General features: G+C 37.4%; 1 protein-coding gene across 8 annotated transcripts in view; it reads right to left on the bottom strand.

Annotated features, from left to right (window-relative positions):
* Positions 1–23,317, bottom strand: part of COL12A1 (collagen type XII alpha 1 chain) — a 141,262-nt gene that overhangs the window by 13,013 nt on the left and 104,932 nt on the right. For all 8 annotated transcript variants that reach the window (XM_035296143.3, XM_035296144.3, XM_035296142.3 and 5 more), the window contains 14 exons: positions 22,075–22,198; positions 21,768–21,911; positions 20,114–20,278; positions 18,474–18,512; positions 18,239–18,377; positions 16,072–16,214; positions 15,368–15,477; positions 10,827–10,976; positions 8,674–8,751; positions 7,462–7,548; positions 6,030–6,083; positions 4,863–4,958; positions 4,255–4,308; positions 3,853–3,906 (listed from right to left, as the gene is read on the bottom strand). In XM_035296143.3, coding sequence (XP_035152034.1) covers positions 3,853–3,906; positions 4,255–4,308; positions 4,863–4,958; positions 6,030–6,083; positions 7,462–7,548; positions 8,674–8,751; positions 10,827–10,976; positions 15,368–15,477; positions 16,072–16,214; positions 18,239–18,377; positions 18,474–18,512; positions 20,114–20,278; positions 21,768–21,911; positions 22,075–22,198 — 1,437 coding nt within the window. The remainder of the gene's footprint in view (positions 1–3,852; positions 3,907–4,254; positions 4,309–4,862; positions 4,959–6,029; positions 6,084–7,461; positions 7,549–8,673; positions 8,752–10,826; positions 10,977–15,367; positions 15,478–16,071; positions 16,215–18,238; positions 18,378–18,473; positions 18,513–20,113; positions 20,279–21,767; positions 21,912–22,074; positions 22,199–23,317) is intronic.

Raw genomic sequence — 23,317 nt, forward strand, 5'->3', positions numbered from 1 at the left:
CCCTTCATGAAGATATTAGTTTTTGCTTTTGTAATAGCATACAGAAGTCAAAAGGAAGATCAACCCTTTCCATGGACATGGAAAAGCCCATGTCCACAGGCTGGCCCAGGAAGGATGGAAGTGAGAGGAAAGGAACGCTGCTGAGAAAAGCAAGTGATATCATAAAAGATGATACTATAGTGGCAGAGTCTTCTTTTGTCTGCTGAGAACTGCATTCTCAGCTTAGAAATTCATTTTTCCCTTTGGGGCATTCTCCACATCCATCATATCAGCACCCTTAACCCCAACAAAACTATAAGAATTTCTCCTTGTTGCTTTTATCACAGCTTCCAGATATTTTAGCCATATATTTAGTAGAATATTTATAATACGTACTGGTCAATACATCCTGTTCTAAAGCCTAAAATTTCCTTAAGATGGAATTGTCAAATTTTAAAAAACATTTCTTTATCAAATATACAAATGTTAAGCTCTGTAGTAAATACTTAACATGAAACTTTATTACACATTTAAACTCCCCCTTATATAACAATATATATTAAACATAAATAATAAAATTATTTTAACATATGCTCTCAAGTCTTCATACCCTACCATACAGACATGGAGAAGTCTGTATAGAGAATGCTGACCACCTAATTAGAAAACTCCCTTCCTCATTTCCTGAGAAACTGTCAGACAGCTAGAGCAGGACTATTTATGTCTCCACTCCTAGTGAATTTCTCTCTTCCTTTCCCAAAGAGGCAAAGCTTGGCTGGGTGCAATGGCTCACGTCTCCAACCCCAGCACTTTGAGAGGCCAAGGCAGGAGGATTGCTTAAGCCCAGGAGTTCAAGACCAGCCTGGGCAATGTAAGGAGACCCTGTCACTGAAAAGAAAGAAAAAAATAGCCAAGCATGGTTGCACACACCTGTGGTCCCAGCTACTTGGGAGGCTGAGGTGGAAGGATCACTTGAGCCCGAGAGGTCGGGGCTGCAGTGAGCCGTGATCGCACCACTGCACTCCAGCCTGGGTGACAGAGTGGTACCCTGTTTCAAAAAAAAAAAAAAAAAAAAGAGGCAAAGCTGTCTTAACTGCCCTCCACTTAAAAGAGAGGAAATCCTCAATCCCGAAAATAAACAGTTAATTTTTGTAGTGGTCTGTCTCTCTTCATCACACACAAAGGCCAAAGCTGCCTCAGCGTCAGTTCCCTAGGCAGGAACAGAGCACATCTCCCCACAGGCTTGATCTCTGACTCGTGCACCCACGTTTATATTGTATTTTATTTTTTCTCTCTCGGTACAGTGCCAAATGACCTCTGGAATGAGTCATCCTGCTACCCAGTTAGTATTCATTCTCAACAGCAGATTTCTGAAATCCAGCCGAGGATTTCTGAGTCAGGTCATTTTTTAGAGTTGTTGCATTCCTCTGTCAGAGATTTTTCTCTCATTTTCTGCAGAGAATAAAAGTTATTTCATCCTTATTCTTGGATTCTTACAAAAATTGACCATTTGGATCTCTTCCTGAATTAAGTATCCACACTTTTTGTTAGTACACTGACTTTACATAGGAAAAGTTTAAATTATTTATTTTAAATTTATTGGAAATATTCCACTCCTCCCCCACCAAAAAAAAAAAACCTTTCTTCAGAAAGTTTTAGGAATAAGAGTTCAGACTGTTTTCTGGAAGATCTAGGCCTGATTAACAAAAAACAGATCCTAAGCCTACCCGATGTAATATCAGCATCACTTCTGAGGGCCACTTAAGAAAAAAATTCCCTAAAATATTGCTTGGGCCATCTGAATAAAATTTCTTCCACCCAAGTTTCTCCAAATACTATATAGGATGTTCTTTTTCATTTTCTAAAGGTAAGAATCATGTTTCTAAATAATTAATCCTCCTTTAGTCAGTCTAAGAACTTTCTGATCAACCATTTCCTTTTAGAGGAAACATTCCTAAGTTCAGGTGAAGATTTACTGTGAAGTACTCAAAAAGGCTACTCGCTGTGCCGTCTGCAGAACTTCGTGCCACAATTTGATTTTATTCCTCACTTTTTGCTGCAAAACCGCAGCAGTAATTTCCACTTCTGCCCATGTGAGGGTGGCTGAGAAGACCATTGACCGTTTTCATAAATACACATGTACAGATACTTGTATATGTAGCTCTTTTTCTACTTTCTAACAGCTCCCAGCACTTTGTCTCATTTTGAAAATCATCTGTGCTGAAGACGATCTCTGTACCTTGTTTCTCCCCATTTGATCCTGCTAACAAGTCCTCATTCCTCACCACAACTCTTAGCCTTGATCTCTCATGCTTCCTTCTCTTCACTTCTACTAATGAGTTCAAGCTTTGTTTTGGTTCAGCTGAGATCCCCATACTCAAAGTCTCTCTAAAATTGTTGATGTCCCACCAGCTATGCACCCTCCTTTCTGCATTAGTGGTAGTTTACTAAGCAGTAGGTAGGTACACGGGCTGTGAAGGAAAAAGGAAAACACTTTCCTGAAAAGTTCCCTTGCCCTCATCCCAGGGTAGCCTCACCACAAAGCTGGACACAGAATAGAGTTTGAGAATGGAAGAGCACAGTCCCTCCCAGTCCCTTACTTTTCAGGGATGCAGTGGCACTGCCTGATGGTGATGGCTGCCTGAGCGCCAGTCCAGAAATAGAGTGCTGCTGGGAAGTGTGCTAGGGACCCGCCATGTGTCTGCATGAAGCCCACATTGGTGTGGATGTGATGGGCACAAGGCTCCAGTCATAGCAGCAGCAAGCAAGTCAGTCACCACTTCTCAACTGCAATATTCTGGGTTTGTTTTCTAATAAAGAAGACTGACTTGTTACCCTTGTACTGTCACTGTTGTCCTTTATTGTAAAATAAGAATTTAAAAAAAAAAAAAAAACCTAAAGTGCCAATCTAGGAATCAGAAGAATGAATGTGTCAGAACCACCTCCACATCCCATATCCCAGAAAGTACAGTTTTCTCTTTGACCTCTCTCTTATCTCTCCCCCAAATTCAAAAGAAGGCATAGGAGGAAATAAAGTTCACTGGCATATCACCTACCATTTTGTATTATCTTAGGGCAAAACTTTGCTCCCTCTAAATGGCCTGCCTCTATGCCCATAGTGTCTTGGAGGTGTTAAGGTTATAGACCTATGTTTAGTGACAGCTGTTACATAGCACTGGTTTCCTCAGATCCTGCTGCTAGTCATATATTTTAACTTGATTGATTAATCAAAACACAGACTACTCTCAGACTATTATTGGAACCATAAGACGCTGAAAAGTCCTTAGTTCCTCTGCTTTGAGAAACTCTTAAAATTTTCTGGGTTCTTTTTATTAAAGCATCTGTGGTTTCCTGTGGAACCAAATGTTTCAAATCGTTGATGAACAGAGCCCAAAGGTCACGTTCACCATGCTTAGAAGTGGTATTTGAGTTCTAAAAGTGTGTGTAGACAGGATGCCTTGAGTTTGTAGAAAATGTCATGGGAGTCAAGGCTATCCTCATGGTTACAGAAAAGCTGCCTCATAACTAAGATTTTCATTTTAAGATTTAAAACAATTTGCTGAGATTAATGAATCTCTTTTTAATCAGCTAAAACTCCTTTTTAGACTTCTTTTTAGGAATATGATACAATAAGAAGTTTTCTGAAAGTTAAAATTTCAAAGCCTCCCCTAGAGTTCCACCATTCTGTTTCAAAACCCTTGAGATTGATCTGATGTCGGATGGCCCACTGACATTAGCTTTGCAGCATTCCACACAAGATACACAAACTTTTCATTACTGGCCTTGAAAACTGGATTTCGAAGGGTTCTTAATTAATAGGCAACCATGTGACGTCATTTGCTACATCATTATAGCCTGTTGAAGAAAACTTACTCTGTCTCCTGGAGGTCCCATTGGTCCTGGTGGGCCAGGTAACCCTGGGGTTCCCTGCATTGAAGGAAACAAACCAGTGAAACACTACAACATACTTCCTGTGTGGAAGGGAATCCTTGTTATTTTCCAAAATGTTTTTTTTTCATTCCAGAGACTCTGAAAGAAACAGGAGAACAGAGCCAAGCACATTGCCAAGCATACAGTAGACGCTCAGTCAATACCTGAATTGAACAGCACCAACTTGAATGATAAGACCAGGAAATGAAACAGAAACAAGGTAAAACACATATCCAGGCTTCTGCTTTGCTACTTAACCTGGGCTCACCTTTTGAGGCACTACAAAGGGAAATTTTCAAATAACACATGGCAGGGGGAGAAAAGGCAACTTCGAGACCAACTCACTGTTCGGCCTGGAAGTCCTGGCTCTCCAGCATCACCTTTCATCCCTTGGCGACCCTAGAGTGAGCAATGGGAAAACAGTTCTCAGGCGCTTCACAGAGATTAAGTGAAAAAGGAAGACATGAGTCACTTATGAAATCTTCATCACTTCATAAATCCAGTGTAAGGGTTCAGAATGAGCACAGAAGGGTATTATTTGAAAGGAGATGAATAAACCTTTTTTGGATTAATCCTCACTTTTTAAAATACAAATGCTGTGTTATAATTTCCACTTACGATGCTGTGGGCAACTTCAGCATCAATTTTATATAATTATGGGACATCATACCTACCTTAAAAGAATATAGTTTAACATAAGTGATATCTATATTACTTATAAGAAAATTTTTAATAAAGTCAAATAAGTAGCAGTAATTTTTTCTACACAGTTTTATATTATTACATATTCTATTTACATATCTAAAATAACAGTCATCATGGAATGCTATCTCAGTGACTAACCTCACTGAATTATCTGAGAAAACATTTAATTTGGCAAAGTGCAGAAAAGGTTCTTTAAACTCAATGTTTATCCACCATTCTCAATTAATACAAAAAGCCTTTGTGCTTACTTGCTCTCCCGGAATAGAGAGTCCATTGGGTCCCTGAGGGCCTGGAGGACCCTGGGGGCCCGGAGGACCTATGTCTCCACGAGGACCAGGGGGCCCCTAAAATACACAAGAGGGACACAACCACAAAGTAATGTAATGTCTTTTCAGTGCTGACATTTAGTCAGACATTTCTCATCATAACCCTAAGACATCAATCATATAATATTTGCAAACATTTTAGAAATCTACATCTATGAATTTATTAATGTATTTTGTTTCTTCCCTTTACTATTGAAAAGTGCAATAAATTCACAAGAGCACTTAAATTTCCATAAAAGTCCTATAAAAATAGTTTTTAAAATAAAATACATTGCATATAATACACATATATTTATTTTCATAGATTTATATGAGATTAAAAGCTCAAGATTCACTAGATTTTATTTATTTTAAGCTATTTTAAGTCCTCATTTCTCTTAGATTTGGGCTTATTTCTGGAACTAAAGTATATATAAATTAAGCACGGAAAGAACATACACCCATGGATAAGGTGCCCTATGCTGGAGCCCTTTTGCAATCTGTTTAGATGGAAAAGGCACAGCCTTGGCATCAGACAGGCCCGGGTTAGCATCCCAATCTCGCCCTTTCCTAATGGCGTTATTTTATCATTAATTATATTATGACCAAAAACTACACATTATCTTCATAAAATAGTCTCCTGAGAAGCTTGAGTTGTCTTACAGAAAACCAGTGTGGAGCTGGCAGAAGAGGCAGATGACCCCTTGTGAGCACATATGCAGTCACTCAGTGTTTTCTTTCTGAGACTGGTGAAAAAAAGGAGCAGCTGAAGTGCTCCCAACAGGCTCCAGCTCTCTAGCAGGTCTCTGCTGCCTGTGGGATGGGGGTACCCCCTCTGCTTCCCCATGTTCCAGCCAAGCCCTTAAAGATCTTCTCCACCTTCCCCATGTGTAGTTGTTACGGCTATAACATGCATCCTTTGCATTTCTTCCTCTGGGTAATCTAATCCATCATTATGGCATCAGAGGTAAGACAGAGATAATTATATTACCTGAGGCACACTAAACCTGAGCTGACTCGCTTAAGGTCACATAACCCCTCTGTGGAAATTTGAACAACCAGACTTCAACATATAGATGAAAATTTAAATGCACTCTAAAATATACTTACAATTGCCCCACTGATACCTCTTTCACCTCTGGGACCTTTAGCACCAGGCCCTCCCTAAAATACATAGAGCACATGTTAGTGTGAACATAGGAAAGAAGGAACAAGTTGATATATAAAAAGTGCTTTGGGAAAAAGTGCAGTGTCCAGACAATCAATACAGCTGCTTGCAAAATGTTGAAGCAAATATTTCATGTCATACAAATATGTGAGGAAAGAGAATTTCAAAACTTTGTGTAATCTGAGTGTCTTATTTTTTAAATTATATTTCAAATTTCAAATTTTCACTTGAAAATCAGAGGTTTACAGGGAAAAGCAAACCTTATACTACTTGTACACAATAAAGAGTAAAATTAGCTTTGAATTTATGTGAATTACATTCCTCAGGGAAAATGATGAGCAAAAAAAAGAATATCTTAAATCTCTCAGAATGTTAGAATATATACTTAACAGGAATTCAGAAACAACTGAACAAAGAGGAAATAAATGTGATAGTGGCATCCAAGAATGTTACCTCACAACCAGAGGGAAAAGAAACCTCAACATCTCAAAAACATCTAATTTCATGATTATAAATATAAATCACTATTACTAGAAAAATAAAGAATGGTAATTCCAGTGACATTTTGATTCTTTATATGAAGAGCGGGTTTGTAATTAACCTAAAATCAGTCTACATTATTTGCTAGGACCCAAGAATAGTAAATTTTGGTGTTCTGCGAATCCCTGAACTCTTCATCTGTTAAATACATATTTTCTTAAAAGAAGCCAACAGAGATTAGAGCTATCCTCAGAACTGGCCCAGATTAGATACTGGATTGACTAAGTCAAGGAGTTTCACATTGATCAATGAACTCTATCACTGCAATCTTCATGTTTCCCCGTGTGCTTTCTTGGTCTTCCCTCCCAACCAATGAATAAATCTGGTCATGTCTTCTCACTCAAGTTATTCCAAACCCAGAGTTTATAATATCATCACATATGTAAATTATCCTCTCTACATGTTATTCTCACGATATGTCCGCTACATAAGGTGCACGCGTTCTAGGTTCTCAACAAGTTGTTCTTAGGTCAGCCTCTCAACGATGGCTTTATAACAAACACATAAGAAGCTTTCAGGAGATGTAAGGAATTTTCAATCATGTAATTACAGATGGAAATCCAGGTTCGTATCGTTAAGAGAAAAGCTTCTGAAGCCTAGCCAATATTATCATTCTTGCATAGCTAAAGAAATATGTCAAATGCCAGAATCAAACATTCTTCCCAATTTACTCCATTTCAGATGTCTGAACATAATTGAAAGACGGTCTGCAATTTAGCTTACTCTATCCTAGAAAACCTGGAAGAACAAGACTATTGACTCCATACTGGCAAATAGATGATCACTCTAACAATTTCAAAGGAAAAACCAGAGTAACTATTTCAGTTTCCTTACTGCAGGGCCTGGAGGTCCTGGAGGTCCAACGCTGTCCAGTGTACAGGTGCAAGAATTTGGAAAAGCTGGGCATTTTGCCTCATCCCTCTGAAATTTTGCAAAGAATATTTACCTTCAAATTTAGAGGAAAAAAAAAGAGTTCCCATCCCCACCCCCACTTACATGTCTAAGGAAGTCTGTTTCCCAACTTAAAGAAATAATTTTAATTATCATTATGAATAGTCTTAAGTTGAAACTTGCTATGCTCTTTTATGTCTTTATTTTATGCATTATGTTAGGAAACCTCACTTACAAATGTTTACAAGACCACTGAGACCACTGGTAATTTAATCCAATTTCCTCTAATCTGGTCTTAGAGATTTGTTGTATATCTCTCAAATATCAATTCCCATTCAGAAAAAAATCCAAAATTCTTTCCTCTTCCTCCATTATCCATATTGTTTTGCCCCTCACTTCATTCAGGGCTCTGCTTAAACTCCCCTTATCACTGAGGGCTGCTTCTACCTACCATCACTGTCTATCCCTTTGCCCTGATTTGTTTTGCATCCTAGGACTTTCACTCAATAGCATAGTGTACATTTCATTGTTAATTCTTTCTCTCCCACTGCCTTTCTCTGGAATACTCACTTTTTACTGGCTTACCACAAGCACACAGATTGCTGCCTAGCTTATAATAGGTGCTCAATAAATTTTTGCTGAATAAAGAATGCACACGCTTCCTGTGGATGCATGTGGGTCTTTGCTGGCCAAAAGCTTCAAATCTATCACCAACATTCAACTTTGTAACCATTCCCACCTACACAGACACTATTAAAGAAAAGCCTTCATCTCAAATAGAAATACTATGGTTATTTCTACCATTCTAGAAACCTTAGTTATCCAGAAAGGTGCCAGTTTGTTCTGTAAAATACTGATATTTTACAAGCAATAAGAGGGCTTTATAGTAAGTGGGCTTATCAAACACATTGACTTAGCAGAACTTTTCTGTTAGGGAGAATTTCTAGATACAGTCTGTGCATTCCCAGCTTGTGAGGGAGTGATCACACAGGCACTGGCCTGCTCTGTAGCAGCTGGTGAGCACCCACACGTTGCGTGTCTTTTAGCTCCATCCTGGAAATGCAACTGTGGAGTGCTTCTTCCTCTCCCAGGCACAAGGGTTTATTCCTGGGGGACTATTAAAGCCATGACAGGATTCAATATTGTTTTACTTACCCTAGAGGGAATATCACAGCATCTGTCTCTACTGGTCCACACTGGGCTGCAGACAATGTCAAAACTCTGGATTTGGAACTGCAAACAACCAACAAGCAACATCAGCTAAAGATGCATGAAAAACATTTTATAGTGACAGTTCCACACTTTAACCACTGCCAACTTCTCACACAGACTCTCTCAAGGGTACAAGCCATTGAGAGCAACATGATCCTTACTCCATCAGGAAAGAATATAAAAAGAGCTACAAGAAAGAGATAGAAAAGTCAAACGTGGATGTGAGAGTCCCATTCCTGATTCACTTCTTTGGCTGAAATGCAATGTGTGAGTGAGTTTTATTTCATTTGTTTGTTGTGTGCCTTTTTTTTTTTTTTTTTTTTGAGACAGAGTCCTGTTCTGTTGCCCAGACTAGTACAGTGGTGGGATCTTGGCCCACTGCAACATCTGCCTCCAGGTTCAAATGCTTTTCATGCCTCAACCTCCTGAGTAGTCAGAACTACAGGCAAGTGCCTGCATGCCCAGCTAATTTTTTTGTATTTTTTAATAGAGATGGGGTTTCACTGTGTTGGCCAGGCATGAGCCACAGTGCCCAGTCTTGTTTTATTTTTTAAGGGAATACTAATTTCTATAATTAAATGAATTTGCAGCCTACACACATTTAAATCAAGTCTGGTTTTGGTTTTATTTTGTTTTGAGATGGAGTCTCACTGTTGCCCAGGCTAGAGTGCAGTGGCATGATCTTGGCTCACTGCAACCTCTGCCTCCTGGGTTCAAGAGATTCTTGTGTCTCAATTAGCTGGGATTACAAGCACCCACCACCACACCCAGCTAATTTTTGTATTTTTTAGTAGAGCCAGGGTTTCACCATGTTGGCCAGTCTGGTCTTGAACTCCTGACCTCATGATCTGCCTGCCTCAGCCTTCCAAAGTGCTGGGATTACAGATGTGAGCCACCACACCAAGCCCGATGGAATTTTTATACTTAAATATCAGATTCAATATTCAATAGAAGGTTTGAATTTCAACCAAAATTATATTACATTTGAATTAATTGTTTCTATGGTGTAGAATAAAAATTTCCCTTTTGAATTTAGAAGAAAATCCTGTCCATGGATGAAAGCTAAATTAAGTAAATAAAGTCATTTTTAAAATAATAATAATAGAAGCCAAACAGGTTAGCTTTGCTTTTAGGGCAATAGCTCTATTGATTGACATACATATATACATTTATTTATTGAGACAGGGTCTCGGTCGGTCACCCAGGCTAGAGTGCAGTAATGCCATCACAGCTCTCTGCAGCTGCAAATTCCTGGGATCTATCAATCTTCCCACCTCAGCCTCTCAAGTAGCTAGGAATATAGGCACATGCCACCACACCCAGCTGATTTTTTTCTTCTTTCTTTTTTATAGAGACAGGGTCTCAGTACGTTGCCTAGGCTAGTCTTGAACTCATGGCCTTAAGTGATCCTCCTGCCTTGAGCTCTGAAAATGCTGGAATTATAGGCATGAGCAATGGTGCCTGGCTTTGACTGGCATTTAATGTGAACTTAATTAGCTTGGTATGATGACAACTTTAGATTTAAATTTTCCCTACTAGATAGCATTGTAAATGGGGTTGGCACATTCCTGCCTCAAACCTGAGATGGTGAAAGTTGTGAGTAATGGGGCAGCTAGCTGCCCTACTCCACTAACCCTTCTGAGACAGGCAGCCGAATATCTCCTCTGTGATCAAGTGTGGGCTCTGGTGAGGGTCACAATTAGTGTCCACAAATGCTTAATATTCTGATTGCACAAATCTGTATTAACAATTATCACTGAAGAACAAAATAGGAACTATCTTCTCTTTCACGGGGTGTGCTGGCAACTATTTGAGTGATGTTCTCCAATTTGATCCTATTTCAAGATGACTGCATGGTGTTCCCTGGTGCCTTGACATCTTATTTTGTTTCTACTAGGTAAACGACGTTTCTATGTTCAGTAGATAGCATATTTTCTCAATGTACTTCTTCCAATGTTTTGATTTGACCAAGAAATTTGACAATTTAAAACTCACTGAGAAAAAAATGGAACAAAATAAAACTCACTGAGTTGTTTAGAAAATGCCATTTCAATCTGAACACAAGGTACCAAGAAAAATAAAAATGCGTTACTCACTGCAGCTGATTTTCTTTCCCCTTTAAGGAGTTTTCCAAGAATTTCATAACCGTCAGTTGTTATATTTCCAGCTTCCTGGATATCTTTTTCTATGATTTCATAGCAGTCAATGTAAATCTTAACACTTTTTGAAGTCACTACAATATGAACCTAAAAAGATAAATTTCCATTATAAAATTTCTACACCAAAAAATTAGCTGACTCTGCACAGTTCAACTCAGATTTTTTTAAGTTTTTTTTAATTTTAATATTTTTATTTTTTCTTTCTCTGTTTGTTTGAAGGTGACTGGCAGCAATGACTAAATTAGACATACTGCTAATTCACCTCCAAGGGTTTGTTTAGCACATTGTTTTTAAGTTTTTTAAACTATTCTCATCCTAAATCAAGAGTCTTGTACTGAAAATACAAGAACAGTTGGCAATGTCAATGATATCATTTGCTAATAATATGAAATTAGACGAGCCATTTAACCTACATACACATACACATGCGTGATTTCTTATTTTCCTACTGTCTACTCTTACTGAGATGACCAGAGGGGATGTAGTAGGTAAAATGGCTTTGTAAACTATAAAAAGCTATCCAAATAGAGGTCAACAAATCATGTATATATTATTGTAATCACTACAAAGAAACTTCAGATGTCTTCCACTAATTTTGCTAAATTCAGCTTTCAGTTTGTTGTTCCCCAATCTCAGGCAGAAATAATGTGCATACCATATATATGTATATATATGGAGAGAGAGAGAGAGATCTCATACAGTAAAGAACTAGCACATTCAACTCTGGAAATAAATAGAATTCAGGATTCAAATTCCTTTTAAGGAAAGAAGTTCATATTGATTTATTTTTTGTTGGCTACTGAAGACACACAGAATATTAACAACTCTATTAGTATAGATAATTAATAAAATGTTGTATTTCAACAATGAAAAGGATGGTCCTAGGTAATCCTTGACTTTATAGCTATGTTCAGAGTTTCTACTTATCACACACGCAAATACCCAAATAGGCCCTTGATGATGACTTTGAAAAGTTTGGCAGCAAATTAAAAGGAAGAGAAATTCCCTTAAATGCTCACAGTCAATAAGTGTAAGAATAATTTCTAAAGTATTTTTTAAACTAAGTATTTTTCCCACATGGAATCACCACCAAAACATAAGTTTATGCATCTATGATAAACATAAATTACATATTGCTTTTATATAAAAATAATATATAGCTTACTAAAAATAAAGTGTAAATGCCCCTAGGACAATCAACTAATACTGAGTTCAAGAAGAACACCATACTAGGATTCTTATTATCTAATAAGAACTAAAACTTTTTGGCTCATATATGGACAACCACAGAAGCAAACATTGACAAAGCTGTGAAAAACCATAGTATCCAGAAAAACTATTTCAAAACTGTTTTAATTCATGGACAAAATTATTCCAGGAACACTTGTCATTGAATGCTAACCATAGAGAAACACCATCTATAAATACATTTTGCTATAATTTATTCAGTGCATTTTACTGCATTTTAAACACATGCATAATTACATTTTAGATTGGGCTTTTCATCTGTAGATCACTGTGCCAAGTATGTAGGGTAACCAATCTATTTCCTAAGTGATGTGTTGTTGGTCCCAGACCAGTAGGAAAAAATAGGGACCCTTTTGCCACTCATCTCCCTTCCCAGACTCTGCCATTCTAGTTCTCATTCTTATTATAAATGTCTCACATGAATCCATGTCATCTTTTAACAACAGAAGGAAGACACAAAGAAAGCTTTTCAAGAGAAACTACAAGAAGAATACTGTCTATCATTCCTTAAACTATTTTAGTTAATCCCCTCTCCCCAAAGATTCCTCTCCCTGTCACTGTCACTAATTTCCTGCTCTTGAAATATTGCTCATTCTCATCCCAAGTTTGAAAAACTTCAATTCAGGAAGTAGTTGGAAAGTGAAAGAAGAGTGCTTGAATCCTTAGCTCAGTAAAAAATGTGAACAGTTGATAGCAAAGGTGGTACTTAAACGGATGGGGTAAATTAGAGTGGGCTGAAGGAATGGGGTGGGGTATTACTTTATACTTGTAATTTACAAGATGCTAGCTCTTAAACTGGTTCAACACAGACACACACACACAATGGTAACTGCAGAGGTAATAGGTCAATTAGCTTGATTGCGGAGATCATTTCACAATGTATATGTATATCAGAACACCTCATTATACACCTTAAGTATGTACAATTTTTCTATATGGCATCTCAATAAAGCTGTTTAAAAAGAAAGAATGGCATTAAGAAAAGGAAGAGAAAAAAGAGCACACTGGGGAAAAAAAGGAGAAACTAAAAGAAGGACAGATTATTTTTTTAAAAAAATAAAGAAGGTAGAGAATTGAGAAAGACAAGACAGAGCTTGCAAGGAGAAAAAATAGGCATTATATAAAACCCAACAATGCAAATATATTTCCGGGGAGGTAAATGGTATAAAGAAAAGAATGCAAAAAAATTATCTTGATTTGTAATAATTAATGACTATAACTACAGACCTCTAAAAAATGCTGCCTTTTTAAAAATTCAGATAAAATGAAGCATTCCATGACAGTTGGAAATTTTAAAATAACAGTTACCAAATGATTATCAGTGTAGATGAGCAGATTCTCAACATCTTCAGTGGTTATAAAAATAAAAATAGTCCTTTTTTTTTTTTTAGTTACTCAAATGTAAGTTTCACTGAGCCAAAAAGTTTCACTGAGCCAAAGTTCATAAGAACTTTGCCAGATTCAACATCTAATATCAGATAAGGATCAGTTGAAGCCAGTAACACTTGCCAAACTAGAATGTGCTTTGCCAGTGAGGCATTCATTTTACTGCACTTCACTACGGAGGTCTGTAAACCTTTAAGTAGATATACAATTGTACTCAGAGATTTTTGTTTTTTCTCTTTTTTTTGGTTATCACTAATGTGTACATGGAAGTCTTCTTGAGTTTGATGAGGAAAGTCCTTCACCATCCTTTTAAAAAATCTGATTAATGAATAAGAACAACATTCTGGAAAGAAAAAAAGATTCCTCAGGAGTAGAAACAGTAAGATATACTGCTACATCTACTCAAGTAGAAGAAATTTCTTCAGTTTTCACTTGAGAATCAGCTTGAACTGGAAACATCTGTCTTTTATGTATAAGGGCTATTCTTTCTGCATGCTACACAAGAGAAATTTTAAGCATTTGTGCAACGACTGGTATTCCTGTTAACATAATCCAATGGATGAAGAAATACCACTAAAATGTCCATTCCCACACATAGAGGGGAACAACCCACACTGGGGCCTATCAGAGGGTAGCAGGTGGCAGGAGGGAGAGGATCAGAAAAAATAAAAAATAACTAATGGATACTAGGTTTAATACCTGGGTGATTAAATAATCTATATCACAAACCCCCATGACAAACTTTTTTATTTGTTACAAGATGTAACAAACGTGCACATCTTGCACACGTAGCCCTCAACTTAAAATAGAAGTTTTTTTTAAAAGTCCATTTTAACCTCCATTCCTAACCTAGATCATTCTTTTTATTCCTAATGCTTCCAAGTTCAGTATTTTCTTTTTTCTTTTTGAGACGGAGTTCGCTCTTGTTACCCAGGCTGGAGTGCAATGGCGCGATCTCTGCTCACCACAACCTCCGCCTCCTGGGTTCAGGCAACACTCCTGCCTCAGCCTCCTGAGTAGCTGGGATTACAGGCACGCACCACCATGCCCAGCTAATTTTTTGTACTTTTAGTAGAGACGGGGTTTCACCATGTTGACCAGGATGGTCTTGATCTCTTGACCTCGTGATCCACCCGCCTCGGCCTCCCAAAGTGCTGGGATTACAGGCTTGAGCCACCGCGCCCGGCCCCAACTTCAGTATTTTCTAAGTAAGAAGTGCTTCTTATTTTTCAACTGATTGTCCTTTAGAAACCTGAAAATAAAAAGTTTTTACTATCCTCTGGATGTCAGGATCCCCTAGAACGCATCGTAAAACTTTAAATAAAATTTTCTAGAGAATCGTGTTTTTAAAGAGTAAGTGTGTTCACATAAAAATTAATCTCATAAACATTTATCTTAATTATTTTGGCATATATTGATCACTTTTGGATTGATAAAAATGATTATTCTGCATTTCACTGGTTTGTACTTTTCAATAAAAAGCAAGCAGAATAAATATTATCAATTAAAATAGAATGCACTAAAATTAAGCTTTTCAAACTAAACGACGTAAAGATTCATAACAAAATGGTAAGCAGAAAAGTAGGTGAATAATATCATATATACTATATAATTCCAATGTTTAAAAAAGCATTAAAAATATATCAAAATGTTACTAGTTAGCTCTTTATTAGTTTACTGTTTTATTTTAAATATTCTTTGCATTAACCAAAATCTCTAAAATAAGATTTTATTTTTAAGAGACATAGTTATAATTTTGTCATTTTAACATGAAATATTAATAAATAATAAATTTGCTGTATATTTTTTCTAGATAGCAGACTCAAATAATCTTATGTTCTTACCTTATGAAAACTTCCATAAAATAATGTCTTTACTTCATCTGTGTCAAATGTAACAGTTTGCACCTCGCCTCTCGTATCCTTGTTAAAGAATGATAACGTCTTGCTAGAAGCTGCAATCAACATAAAAGTGTCATTAAATCATATGCATTGTATACTTTGGTTTTTTTAAGACAGAGTCTCACTCTGTCGTCCATGCTGGAGTGTAGTGGCACGATCTCGGCTCACTGCAACCTCTGCTGCCCAGGTTCAAGGGATTCACCTGCCTCAGCCTCCCAAGGAGCTGGGATTACAAGCACCTGCCACTGCGCCCAGCTAATTTTTGTATTTTTTTTTCAGTAGTGATGGCGTTCCACCACCGTGGCCAGGCTGGTCTTAAGTCCTGACCTCCTGATCCACCTGCCATGGCCTCCCAAAGTGCTTGGATTACAGGCATGAGCCAGAGTGCCGGCCTGAATTGTATACTTTTTATTTAAAGTATTAACAAATAATTCTTTTTGGGGAGATATCTTTAAAAATACAAAATTTGAGTTTTGATAAAATGCAATTAGAATATTTACTGGTGTGTTATACTTGGAAAAGTTCGAACATAAAAGTATTTATCAAATAAACATATATATAATGTATATTCAGAAATTTTTTAAAAAGAGAAAAGAAAAACAAATTCAAAACTATGTATGCATGTGCCTTAAGATAAAAATTCTTACGATCTGCAATCACTCCAACTTGTGGTTTGTAGTCTCTGTCTGTAATTTGCCAAATTGCAAAAGGGTCACTGGGAGTTTCTGGGAGAAGTCTGAATAATAATATAATGGTGTATGAAGGAGGAAGTCCATTTGGGTGTAGGTCTCTGTTGGATAAAACAAAAGAAAGAAAAAAAGAGGAAAGAAAAGAAGAAAGAAAGAATAATTGCGTTCACATCAAGAACAGAGACTATATTAAATCTTTGCACCAGAATCTCATATGGGTAATATTAGAGGCTATTTGTAACAATCTGGCTCCTTCTGACTTCTCTTTAGAAGGAGAAAAATATAGGAAATGCATCAAAAGAATAAACGCAAAAGATCCATTATGTAAATTGTAATCAATTATTTCTAATTGATAAAGTCAAAAAGTCTGGGAGATTACAAAATAGTTTTTTATCCTACTATTAATACCTACTTTTTCTAGGCATACAGAGGATTATAAAATTAAATGATTATTTTAGAATAATAAATATCATAACTATGGATATCATTTAAGGAGAATGAATCCAACTAAATATATTTAATTTCCAATGTCAGGTGTATGAGATCATAAAATGGCTTAAGGTTTTAATTTCTCTCACCCTCCCTATCAGTGATAGTTTTTACACTTCCAAATTCCCCCCTGAAATCAAATAAATCACCCCCAGAGTTCATATGTTCCCAAAAACAAAATCCATTTTAAATATGAAGGCCATATACATGTGCAAACGTTTAGTGATGATAAAAGGTTGTGAATCAATTAAAAGGAAATGTTTCTTGGCTCTAAGCTGTAAGTCAAAAAACAAAAAATTTGTCCCATATGTCCCTCCAGAATTTAGTCAATTATGGTTCTGGCGGAATCTTTGAGGTGGAATTGATGGTTTTCTATCTGAGGCCATTTAATAACACTCTCTTCCTGAAGGTAAGAAAAAGAATCAGATAATAAACTCAGAGAAAAGAAGCTATTCCTTCATGCATTTTGATAGAGGACACAGAACTTCTATGTCCTAATACCACACCACTAATGCCATCTTGCTTTTAAAACATATGTTCTGGGTACGTTGACGTGATATCTTTTATATGTTCAAGGACCATCTTTATAATATTCTATATTAAAAATAATATTTTCTCCACATCAACTCTCATCTCTCACCTAGTCCATTTTTCTCCCTCCTTAATTAGTGCTTGTGAAAAAATTATGTAATTGTATTTATGATTCTTTCCTTTCAGTCAGAAGTTCTGACTCTTGAGAAAACAATAGGGTGCCTTAAGTTAAAATGTAGAAATCATATGTTGAGCTGACTAGAGAAGTTAAACACTGGGTTTTAAGGTTAACTGAAAAACCTGGAACTCTGAGCCAACATGGTTAACCATTATAAGAGTTAGAGACTCACAATGCGGTCAAACTACAACAATACGATCTGTGCCTCTTAAAATAAATTAGCTTTCGTTTTAGTCTGAAGTTTCCATCAGCTTTCTCAGAGTATGTCATATTTCACACATCATTTCTGACCCTGCCCTGAGCTTCCAATAGCTTTATTTCTCATTATTCTTTTCTCTCCATAAATTTGCAAACATGTTTTTCAACATAAAAAGTTTTCATTTTAATGAATAAGAAATACAGATTTCAGTTATCATACCCAGGTTCAAATGTTCATGAAGTAAAATAATATCAACAGCTACACAACACATTGCTAGAGCATCAGCCAGTAAAAACTGCCAACCATCTGATCATGGACAAGAAAAACTACCTTTCATTTTCTTGAGGTCTGAAACATGAAAAGGAATGTTTGCTCTCATTCTGCACTTATTCCATCCTGTCTTCTGCACCACAGGGAGAAATGTTCAAAATAATAAGTTGCCTTCCTGTTTTAACAGCTTTCCTAGCCTTAAATTCAAAAGGGTAAATAATCTGTTACCAGCATGAGTTTCTTGGATCTGGGAATAATGAGGCCTGAGTCTTAGTCTCCTGTGTGCAAACAACTATGTAACCTGAAAAAACCCAACTGTATTTAAGAAAACCAATCAGGGTCATCCATAAGCAGTCTTTCAACAATTCTAAAGTTCCAGGATTCTGGGAAGTCAGCAAAGATTCCAAGAACCTTTTGCAGGTCTTAAGAAAAAGAGAATCTCCTGTTATCACACTTACGCTGTAGGCTGATTCACAAACGCATTCTTCTGAATCCTGTAAGCTGAGTAGCTGGGGAAAGACCCTGACTCCAAAGATACTCCTTGTACAGAAGCAAAATTCTTTTCTGTCAGATTGTATGCTTCAAGCATCTTAAAACCTTTACATCAGAAACGAAAATATTAAAAGGAGTATATTTTAATTATTTTATTGGTTAAATCTGGAAATTAATTAGCCCAAAAGTATAAATGCTTACCTGGTGAGGTGTAGCCATCCAAATAAATGAGAGGACAACCTGCAATGTACAGTGTTCTTTAAGTATGATTCACCAACACGATGTACAAATTATATACACACAGAAAGCAGCAATGAACATATTTCAAGTAACGACATTGTTCATTCTTTATTAAAATAATTTCTCAATTTAATCTTTTATGAATTATTTTTTGTACACTTCCTATGTGTAGGAGAAATTATACTATTAACCAGCATAACAAATATTTCCCTAACATTCTCTAATCCAATTGGATTTTTTTTTTTTTTTTGAGACAAAGTCTCACTCTGTCCCCCAGGCTGGAGTGCAGTGGTGCAATCTCAGCTTACTGCAACCTCTGCCTCCTGGATTCAAGCAATCCTCCCGTCTGAGCCTCCTGAGTAGCTGGGATTACAGGCATGCACCACCATGCCCAGCCAAATTTTGTATTTTTAGTAGAGGGGTTTCACCATGTTGGCCGGGATGGTCTCGATCTCGACCTTGTGATCTGCCCACCTCAGCCTCCCAAAGTGCTGGGATTACAGGCGTGAGCCACCATGCCCAGCCCAAATGGAATTTTACAGTACTCTTAAAAATAAAATAGAATTAAAGGAGGAATTTTTCATGTTTTTCAATAGATTTAAAGAACTTCCCTCCCCGGGAATATTAGATTTCTGCAAAGGTAGGAGGAGCTTGTCCATCCTCGACACTCTTCTCTGCCAAGTCTCCAAGCCTCGCACTGGCTAACAAACACCATGTAACAGTAACAAGAGTGCAGTAGTTTTTGCTCTGGACCCCTCAGTACTGAGGGTACCATATGGCTGCATAGCTGCATCCAGGACTACCTGGAGCAGAGGAGAAACCACTCCAACACACTACTCACTTTCACCAGTGCAGCTCCACTCCAGAACTTCAGCATAAGTTTTCATAGTAAACCATGAAAGTTTGTTTACTCTAACTAGAGTTCTGTTTTTAATAGAACGTTTAATGGAGGGAATATTATATTTATAGAGCATAACGCTGTCTAGGATCAGGGATCTGGACTAGCCGCAGACCCCTAATCTATAGGATGAATTGCCTCCTGGCAATTATGGAGGATTAATTGCCTCTATAATCTATACCCCAGGAAATGGTGTTAATGAATGGTGATAAGAATAAATTGACTTAAATAATCAATCTCTGGTTCTACACTGTAGTTAAAAAGCTGAACTTGAAAATCTAAACCCAAACAAATGGGAGCCAACTGAATTTTTGAGGAACCATTTTTTTCATTGCTCTTTTGAAGCACAGATGTTGACAGACGACTAACAATTGATTACTAATGGGGAAAACCTTCATCTCACAGAATGCAATTTTAGGCTGAGATTAATTTAACCAAAGGTCACAGGCACTGGGGTGGTGGGAAAAGGATATACTAAAACACTTTCCATATAAGGAAATTACATATTCAAGGCTAAAAATGGACTCTGACAAGCATACATTTAGCATGATCTCAATAGGAACAATGATTCATCAGGTCCTCAAGTGATTTCCCAGGATCTATTTATGCACAGACTTGATCCCACAAAAGATACAGAATTATCTACTAAATAATTATTTTTCAGAATAAGTGAGGTTATAGATCCATGTTGACTGTGACTTACTTGAAGTGGCAGTTTCACAAACAAATGTGATAAGATTGTCCTCGATCTTCTCAAAAGATTCAAAGTCATCCACAATGAACACGTGCCGTTCACTTGGTTTGCTGGCAATGTTGGCAAGCTCATTGTAGTCAACGTCAGCCACACCAACTACAAAGACACTGAACCCTGCAAAGTAGCATTTATAGAATGAATCACATATCGCTTTTTCTGTCCTTGTTACAACAGTGCAAAAAAATTCTTATCAGAAATGATGCTGTATTTTCTTATTGTATACAGCAAGTCCTTTTATTTGACATAAAGTCTCTTTAATAAATAAACACTTTTTCCAGGTCTCTCTATTTTCTAGTTTACAAAACTCATTTAATTTGATTTCCTGAGACAAAATCCTAACAATTCAAATATGAAGATTTTAATAGCAAAAAGACTTCATGTGGTACACACTGCCTTCCACAAATCCACAGACCTGATAGACACATGAGTTCTGCATCCATTAATATTTTAAGCTTTGTGACTCAGACATCAAGGGCTCACTTTAAAATTTGGACTCTTGAAACTGATTATCTCTGGAAACTCAGGCTCGAAGGCAGAACTTTGGACATCCTGAAAACGGATTCTACAACTCCCACTGGCAACAAACAGGCTATGACAAATAAGCAAATTTAGGCTATGACAAGTAAGCACATTTTTCACTCCAAAAGCTAAACTCGACATTAGGGGGAAAAAAGCTATATAAGGAATTAGGAATATATTTAGATATAAACACGGTAATGTGAGAAGCAATATTCACAAGCCCAAACTTAAATCTACCAGGAGTCACAAATATGCAGAAATCTGTGTAAGGTGTATAACATAATGGCAATACATTTTATAAAAGATCAGCAAGAACAACCTCTACTGAAAAAAGACAGTACGACAGCACTAATTATAACTCATAACTTTAGCCAAAGAATCATGCATGTGGAGATGACAAGTTCTACGTAATTAAGCACTTTATAACTTACTACAATAAATTATGCATAAAATTCTCTCTAAAAATATATCCACCTTAGACCCTGCTTGGGACAGCAAGGGATAGGGGATTGTTAATGCAAGTACTGAAAAGATCTACTTTCATCTATAATGATCATAACTAATCCAAAGGACAGTGTGTACAGGAGGCTGTCAGTATATTTGATTGGCAAGATCTATCCCAGAGATGGCTCCCTGAGACCTCAATAGTCCTTCTTTGCAATGTCTTTTAACAATCATTAAGTCTGCATCTACAAAGATGTGCTAAAGTTAAAGGCTTCCCTTTTTCTCTCCTTGCACAGGAAGCAGTATCAAGATTCATTTCTGCTATGGCAGGAAGCCTGCTCTAGCATCATCCCACTATTGTTGCTTTCTGTAGCCTTCCAGCCACCATGGGAAAATGTGGTTTGCCCCTGGTCAATCCTGAACCGCATCTTACACAAAGAATATACCACATCATTTTTGAGCAGTTGCAAACCATTCCATAATTAAATATAAACTAGCATTATGCATTACAAAGGTATACAGTGCAGAGTGAAACAGGAACAATAATGTAAAATCAGCAAATTTAGTTTTTTGCAATCATTCATGAACATTTAAAAATTTTAAAACTTGCAAGTGCAATCAAATTCATGTATGTGCTTGCCTGACTGCTGGATGACCAAAGCCGCCTTCTTGACCTCATCCTGTGACCGACCATCCGTGACCACAACCAACACCTTAGGGACATTCTTCCTCATGCCGCTCTCCCAAGTCAAGACTTTCTCCTTGATAAACGTGAGGGCCTTGCCTACAGAATGTGGCATGGAACATTTTAGTGTCACCTCAGTAAAAACTACCCAAATGCCACTAGTCACACACAACTGATAAGAACCTGGACATTAGTGTGAGATAACACACTCAGTTCTGCTACTACAATTGCTTGGAGAGTAAAGGTCTACATATACACTTACCTGTTCTTGTGTTTCCTCCTCTGTACCTAATGTTCTGGAGGGCCCCAAGGGCTAGGGCCTTGTCATTGTACGTGTTCAGCTTGAACTCAGACTTGACCTCATCACTGTATTGCACAAATGAAACCTGAAAAGAAATGGGGTTTGGCAGTGAGCCTAAGTCATCTCATTTTATATTTCAATCTTCGAATGATTCTCTAGCTGCAGAATAAAGGCGGGGGGCGGGGGGCAGTAAAAAGTATCTCAGACCTGATAGAATATGGTAAGCTCTTTAGAGCTAATATTACAACACTGATTGCTATTGTCTCATTAAATTCTCTACTTTTAAATCTTCAATGACATTGTCATAATATTAATAATGAAAATACACCATATTCATATTGTGCCAGCATATGGATAAGGCTGGAGAGCAGTGAGATCCCAGGATTAGACATGAGAATGTGCCATCTCAAATCCAAATGTTGGTTTAACAATTGACTCAGCCAACTACTACTTGTCACTGACTATATCTGTTCTTTACAGCAATATAAAAATGTCACATGTGATTATAATCATCCCTGATCACAAACTCACTGAAAATGGGATTTAGTGGAAAAAGTACAGGCTTCGGACTCAGGATTCCCTGGGCTCAAATCCCAGCTATGGCAATTAATAGCTAAGTAACAATGAATTTTTTATCAGTAAAAGGAGGATAACTATAGTTACCTTCTAGGGTTGTTTTAAAGACTAATAATCCTGTCTACAAAGTAGTGGATAGAAGTTAATAAAATATGGTAGCTATTTTTTGTTAGAAATACAAATTCCTAACAGGATGAAGAAGTAGCTTGCTTGGTGACACATTAAGAATATAATCACATGGAAGGGACTCAAGATGGTGCAGTGAGAACAACCCAGGATTGAAGCTCTCGATGAATGCACAGAGAGGGTGAGTAAGGGCCACATTTCCAGATGGATCTTTGTTGCCCACAGAACGGGGAAATTCCCAGGCATAAAAGAGACCTGGGACACCAGGCAGAGGTTTTGGCTGGTGCAGCTGGCAGCCGGTGCAGCCGGTGACCAGCGCTGTAGCGCAGCGGCGCTACACAGCACACCGCACAAAGTGCACTGGTTCGGGTGCCCTGTTGAACCAGCAATCTGAGACTTGAGAGGGCTGAACTTGAGGCTGAATGGGACTTGGACAGTGAGCCAGGCCAGGAAATTCCAGGGAAACAGCGATTGGGGTAGCGCAGTGGGACAAACAAAACAG

This window comes from Callithrix jacchus, chromosome 4, assembly GCF_049354715.1.
Source record: "Callithrix jacchus isolate 240 chromosome 4, calJac240_pri, whole genome shotgun sequence".
Lineage (NCBI taxonomy): Eukaryota > Metazoa > Chordata > Mammalia > Primates > Cebidae > Callithrix > Callithrix jacchus.